Genomic DNA, 7,592 nt, shown 5'->3' with positions numbered 1-7,592 from the left:
CCCGTATCCCCTGCATCGGCAGGCGGACTCCCAACCACTGCGCCACCAGGGAGGCCCACAAATATAGATCATTTTAAAAACTCAAAAATCAGAAGCTCGTAAGGATCTGCACTCATTCTGCTACCTAAAAGCTGAAATAGAGTTGAAGTAGTTACTGACCAAATTATTATTTATGACCTCTACATCTACTTCTTACACATACTTGGAAACACGTAATTACAACACATAATATAGTACATATTTAATGTATCAAAATAATAAATCTTGTGCAAAAGCAGTCATTGACCCACAAAAGCTGTGATATAACACAATATACTTTATTAAATAACACAAATGTCTATGTAATAAAAACAGACTATTATAACAATAGCACATATATTAAATAGGAAGACAATGTCTTAAATTAAAAAATATAAAACTAACCTATAAAGATACACTATGTTTTTTAATAAAATGCAAACTGGATGCTTAAAGAATATCCTCTAAACATCTAATAAAACTGTACACATTAACATGGGACATTCTAAAATTACAATTGTAAGTGAGATAAGATAAATCCCATTTATAAGAAAAGGAAACCTCATTGTTCAATTAGCTTTTTACTAAATACAACTTCCTAGGCATCAGATTCATAATGGATACGGATGTCAATAATAAAGCAGCTATATGTATATGGTCTTTTACACATTCATTTAACAAAATGCAGTGACCAAATAAACATAGTTCTATATGTATTTAAAATGCTTACTTAGATATGGTTAAGTATAGCACCCTAGACATAGAAGAGGAAGAAAATGATTTATGTTCATATGTCCTATGATCCATGGGAGCAACCAGTCATGCGTTTATCTGATTGCTGAGAATATGCACACAAGTAAAAAGAAACAACTTATTTATTTCTGTCTACACTTAAAGAGACAGGCCAGTGTTCCAAAGGGTTTCTTAATTTCCCTTAATTTCCAACTGATAATTTCACTAGAAGAGTACACTAAATAAACTTTTCAAAACTAACCAAAAAAAAGGTGCACCTCTTATATATATAATTTATAGCCAGATGATCAGCTAAATTTCAGGGAAATCCATAACATGGGACTTGAAAAGTAATGTACATGTTTTATGACCAGGTTGATCCATAATCATAGCTATTTTTTATGTCAATGAACATTTGATTTAGGTCCCTTCCAAGTCTATATAGAGTAAAATAAAGAACCAACCTTGAAAATATATACTGTTACATCCATTTAATTAAAAAAAAAAAAACTCACAACTAAATATCAAGAGAATTGACAGGCTGGATTTTCTTACTTTTTCATCATTTCTATGCAAATATTCTATAGAAGAATGACCAAAAGAATTGGTCTTAATATTACTTACATAAAATCTTACTAGCAACTGAAACACCTGCACAAATGTATTAACCAGTAGTGACAGACTCTTTCATTGAACAGTAGCCAATTATTTCAATTATTCCTTTTAACAGATGGAGAAAATGCAGGTTTGTGGCCCATGAATTAAATCACTTTTAAAATAATACAAGCTTGCACAAAATTCTGCATTCTACAAATATTAGAATAATATTTAATATCAATAAAGGCAAACTTTATTCCTTTTTACAACACTTTTAGTGCAAATCACCTATATGAGCACTTTCTAAATAATTAGAAAATGTCTTTTATATGATATTTCACAAATAAAGGCTAATGTGGAGGTCTTGAACATATTTTCATTAATGTCACTATAGACTTTCATCACATGCAATAATGAATGAATGAGTGGTAGGAAAGACAAAAATATTCTGTCAAGTATATTAACTGGAAAAAATATTTGGATAATTATTGAAATCCAAATTCATGTTTAATGATCACTTAAATAATAGGATCAATTCAGTTACCTACATCTGCAGTAGTCAAGTTACAAGATTAAAAGTGAAAGGCAAAACTAAAACATGAAATAAAAGAATTCATATAAAAATACACAATAAGGTCAAGTACCTCTTCACAGCATGAGAGAATGATTAGACATTTTCATACCTGAAACACATCTGCTTTGTTCTTTAATAAACTGAATTCCATCTGCTCATGTCCTTGGAAATTTTTCAGCAGTACAACCTGCTGTGCTCAAGCCCCACATAACTTTGTATTTCCCTGCTCATAATTAACTAATTATTCTCTAATCAATAGTGTAGATCTTGATTTTACAATGTAAATCAGATAAATGAGATAATGGCTGGGGGTCAGTCTCATTTTATTCACAAAGCCCAGCATGAACATCCAGTTTCATTATATCTTATATACCTGAACAGCAGTGAATCTTACAGCAGGCCTGCAGAAAGTCTTAACACTGTGTACTGGGAGAAAGAGGTCTATATGTTTATTCAAAAAAAAAAAAGTATTTGCAAAGCATGTCTATCTCAGAAATATTTTTAATCGCAATCCTTAGTATTATGTAAATTGATAAAGTGCTGACTGGGTAGGAAAAAATTTCTGCCTTCATATGCCATGCAACTCTAAAGCTGAGTCTCTTAAACAAGTTTGAATTGTCAAAATGATTTCAGAAAATTTAAAGAAAAATTAGTAATGTTAGTATTCCATTCTGCTACAGAGTCCTTCTGAATTCCTTGAATGGATTTTGGTGAAATATTAATAAAATATTCCCATAGTGAGAATCAAGTAAAACAGTGGTAAGTTTTGTCAAATAAAAAACATTAAGAGTTTAAAAACAGTGATCTAGTAAGTAATAGGATGTAAAAACAGGGAAATAGGATAATGAGTGTGAATATTCTTATTATTTATTGGTCAGTGATCTATTTTTAACATTATAATTGTAAAATCAGATAAGCACTCAGGAAACACGAATAACAATGATATATAAATGATAAATAAATTTCATTTACAAACAAAACTGGATAAAGGTTAAGGCTAAATTTTTGTTTTCATGTTAAACATAATCCTAATTTCAAATCTTTTCCTAACAAAGGAATTAGTGAATTATGGACAAAGGCTATGTTCCTTGATTAATTTCTGTACCTAAAATAGTGCTGTGTCCAAAATAGGTATAAAATAAACACCTGTTTAACTAAACTTATGTATAATAAAGAAGTTATACTCTAAGTGCTATAAACTACTATAATCTCTTTTACCTAGAAACAAGTATTTTTGAAAATTTAAGGGCCCTTTTAACAAGATTAAAGCCACATTCAATCAATCAATGTCAACCACAACACCATGATTCTTTTAAAAATATTATATACAAATGGTTCTCAAAGGATGTCCCTGGCCAGCTTCAGCATCACTTGGGAACTTTTAGAAATGCAGACTTTCAGGCCTCATCCCAGACCCACTTAATCAGAAACTGCAGGGAGAAGTAAGAGGGAGTAAAATGAGGAGGAAAATAAGGAGGGGAGTAGGTGAGCAATCTGCTTTTAAACAAATCCTTGATTCTGATGTACTATAAAGTTTGAGAACCACTGCTATATACCGCCATGTCGTTCTTCTTGTAGTTCAGAGTTATTTATTTTACTTCTTGATATTTCAGTGTTTTTTTTCTTTCCCTATCATGCGACAAATAACCATCATTTACCTGTCGGACTGCTTTCTCTTATACATGTATGTAAAATATGAACTGTTTAGTGTATATTCTCTTGATATACACATTAATATCTCCTTTGAATAACAACTGGACCAATTACAGAAAAGGGTTAATTTTGTACCATGGAAATATGAGAGTGTCTAGGAGATTATTAGGAGAAAGTGTTTCATTCTACTCTCTTCAAAAGTTCTACTCCAAATACACATTTGCAGGACCAATGATCTTATGAATATTATGTGGTTTATATTCGTGATGTGTGACAAAGATTCTTAGGGCTAGCACCAAATATGGAACCATATATCCACCACCGAAGAGTAAGATGGAGAATGATGATAATATGGTATTCTAAACAGAACCAGGTGGAAAGACTTTAATAGTGTCACCAAAACCACAAGGTTTAATGATTTTTCAAAAAAAAATCTAAATTAAAATGACCACTAGTAATATCTTACCATATATCAAAGGAGAGTCAGGTACAAATGCACTAGCATATTCTTTTTTAAGGAAACGGCAATCTGACATTTTTCTTAAAATCAGCTGGAGTTCAGCAATAGTAATAACTACCAACTTTTTCTTAAGCTTATGCAGTGATAAATAATGAGTTCTTTTTCTAACAAAAAAAGAAAGCCTACTGGTTTTGCTACAGGTTATTAATATGTTTCCTCCAATGTTAGGTCTTTCAATAAGTTAATAATCTCAGTTTATACATATTTTATATACATGCTATTTTTATTAAATATCCAATAATATGGTTCCTTAGTATAACTAAAGATTATTAGCATACAGCAACTTTATATTTACACTTGTTTTTAATTATCTATAACATTTCCTACTCTATTCCTAATGTTTGAACTATTTTCAATGTCACTATACCTGAAAAGATGTCCCAAACCACATTTATAAATCAGGAAATTCCAAGAGACATGTTGACAATTTACATGTATATATGTATTTCAATATCAGCAAACAGTCTCTTCTAAATCAGTTCAAGATGAAGTGAAGAAATATTCAACATATTTCTGTCGTTGATTTAAGACTTGTTCATTAAAGCTTGAAGACCAAATTTTAATTCTGTAAACCTTTGGAAAGATACAAATGTTGATGAAGATCTTTCAGTTGGCAGGTTGTATAGTCAAAAGCTTTGTATCTCTCTCCTTATTTTGTAACCTCATACTTAAGGTTAAGAAAAATAAAATTATACTGAACAGAGAAAGTTTGTATTAAATCAATAAAGAGTGAATATATTTGGTTATTACTAAAAAATATCTAGAGATCAACACAGATATATTCTTATTTACAAGCTTAAAATCTGAAGCTGTAAAAACTGCATGCTACTAATATTAGTGCTTTCACACTAGAACTAATGAGTCAAAACTAGCATGGCATAGGCTTTCACAAGTCTTTCACTTTTGCTGAATATTATAAATAGAAGTAACATTTAATATAGTCTACAGTTGTTTCCCAATGCAGCATTTCATATATGAATATATGTATTAAGTTGGATGAAACAGAATAGCAGACTAATGGAATGCATTATCTTTCTTGTTACTAGATTTGTTCAACAACAAGTAGCACATTGCATGTAAGTCCCAGAGGCTTCAGTAACTCTTAAGTAAGTCCAAATACTGTATATCATTTGCCAAAGAAGCAAGAGGGGAAGACATTACTTAATAGGACAATTCTGACAAGACATTATCTAGTATATTTCAACAATGCACATATCAAATGTTTCTGATTAGTGCAAAAAAAAAAAAGAAAAAAAAGTTGAAGAAGAAAAAAAGGAGAAAAAAATCCACACAGGCAAATTAACTGCCTTGTCAGTCCTAGTAACAAACCAATCAATTACATTCTATCCAAACCTGACAAGCAAAGGCAACTTTTTGCAGTGATAAGCTTATGGGAAAGACAAGATAGCTGTTCTCCTTTACTTTATATACTCTATTGAGAGTGTTATCCACATTTTTAAAATCACACTTATAAAAGAGGTTTCCAGGATTGCCTCCGAGGATGAGCTGTGGCAGAGTTGGGTCTCATGAAGGGTATCTACACAGTAAAGTGATAAGAAAAGAACATTAACATTTAAAGATCACAGCAGCTCTGCACTATGTCTTATGAAACACACTAACAATACCATAGTAGATTCAAATAACATATGATCTGGTCCAAAGAGACAGATGCCCTAAACCTAAATGCCATGATCTTGTAAAGGTTCTTACTAGTTGAAATGGAACTATTTCATCATTTGAAACACTGAGTTGCCTCTTGTATTATTATTACTTTTAGTTGTCACAATAAATCTATCTTAGTAAAACAAAAAAGAAAATATAAAAATGATGAGGGGTTTGTATTTATATAATCAAACATGTAATTTGATTAATACATGTTTTAAATAATAGCAGTTCGCTATTTTTTCATCAAATATGGCAATTTAACAATGCTTGAGAAAGCATGCAATATACTGAAAACAAGCACACCTAATCAGTACATTACAGGAGTGGTTCTACTCAAGTACAGAGTCTCAGGGAGGAAATATTCAGATGATTCTTATTCCCTGGGCCTATACTGCCTTCCTTTTTTTTAAAGACTATATTGGAAACGTTTGGTTACAATTATGAAAAGTATATCCCTAGCTAGCTATTTTAGTAGATTTGTGCAACATAAGTGACAGAGAATACACCTCACTGTAAAGATCTGGTCACTGATTATAAAACACTAATTTTGGCCAAATTTTCAAGTCATTCACTTGCATTTATTTTTCAAAACTTTCTTTAGTTTTTCTTGTATTTATTTCCCTACCAACGCATTTTCAGAGGAGAAATTTTAGATGCCTGGTGATGAGAAGTAACTTTCTTTTTAATTGTGGAAAACAAAATTTTATCATTTCCTTCAGATATTTACATCTGTGCAGATGAGATTAAATTACCAACTAGTCACACATCATAGAAAAAGTTCATTTCAATATTTAAGTATTAGAGAGATGTGTTTAATGCTTCTAAGTTCTACTGAGAAAAAAGAAAGTGAAAAGTGGCACAATCACAGATAAATAAAGCACTACTATGCCATCGCCGAGCTACCATGCCAAACTGAATAAACTCCAAAGAAAGGAAAAATAAAATTGTACAAGAAAAAAAGAATATAACGTGAAACATAGTTTTCAGAGAAATATACTTATCAACATATGAGAAGTAAACAGAAAGAACAGAATTCCCTCGTTGAATAACAAGGAAATAGATAGGAAGAGCTGAATTCCCTTGTTAAATAGTCACATGTGCTAACTTTTCTCAGTGCTTCAGGCTCCAAGTGATGAAATTTAAGCACTAAATCTGATATTCTGAGAAGTGCTTTGCCTGCAGGTTAAGCACTACTAGACAAGCAAAATGAAAGAGGAAGCAACCACATCATTTACCACAGAAGTACATTTAAGTTTTAATTACATGCACAAACGACAGAGAGTAGCAGACAACCCAAAGATTTATTTGTAGTTAACACTGATAGGAATTTAAATATATATTTGGTTGGCCAAAAAATTCGTTTGGTTTTAAGTAAAAATAAAAGACATTTTTCATTTTCACCAAGAATTTTATTGAACGATTCACTAACTGAATGAACTTTTTGGCCAACCCAATAGATACATTAGATGTCACAGAAATCTGCTTTAAATTCTAATTAAATCTAAATTTAACTTTGAAAAAACTGAAAAGCTCTAACTAGTATTCTTCCATCCTAAAATTTCACTTAATATTCAGAGTAAGCAACATGACTTGTCTTGGCTGCTATCTTCTTAGGACAAAAGACTACTATGTGGTCTTTTATATCAGAGTTCAAGTCTTGGCTTTGTATTTATTCCATATGCTTCTAATAAGCTTACTTACAAATTAATGTAGAAAAAAGGGAATTAACTATTTTCAAAGGGCTTCCCTGATGCAAGCACCAATGGTCTGGTATCCTGTATAGTTGGATGCCTACCAAGAAGAAGCACCTACTTTTTTTTTTTTTTTTTTTTT

General features: G+C 31.1%; 1 protein-coding gene across 2 annotated transcripts in view; it reads right to left on the bottom strand.

The window, feature by feature from the left end:
- Positions 1–7,592, bottom strand: part of PHF14 (PHD finger protein 14) — a 206,180-nt gene that overhangs the window by 74,641 nt on the left and 123,947 nt on the right. Inside the window, exon 17 of one of the 2 annotated variants that reach the window (XM_007463525.1) lies at positions 4,468–5,631. The exons of the other annotated variant lie outside the window; for it this stretch is intronic. Within the exon in view, the coding sequence (XP_007463587.1) occupies positions 5,619–5,631 (13 nt within the window). The 3' untranslated portion in view covers positions 4,468–5,618. Of the gene's footprint in view, positions 1–4,467; positions 5,632–7,592 lie in introns of those variants that run through there. 2 annotated transcript variants of the gene reach the window in all.

This window comes from Lipotes vexillifer, unplaced genomic scaffold (assembly GCF_000442215.2).
Source record: "Lipotes vexillifer unplaced genomic scaffold, Lipotes_vexillifer_v1.1 scaffold118, whole genome shotgun sequence".
Classification (NCBI taxonomy): Eukaryota; Metazoa; Chordata; class Mammalia; order Artiodactyla; family Lipotidae; genus Lipotes; species Lipotes vexillifer.
The sequence above is the reverse complement of the archived record's forward strand: the minus strand, read 5'-3'. Positions and strand labels throughout refer to the sequence as shown.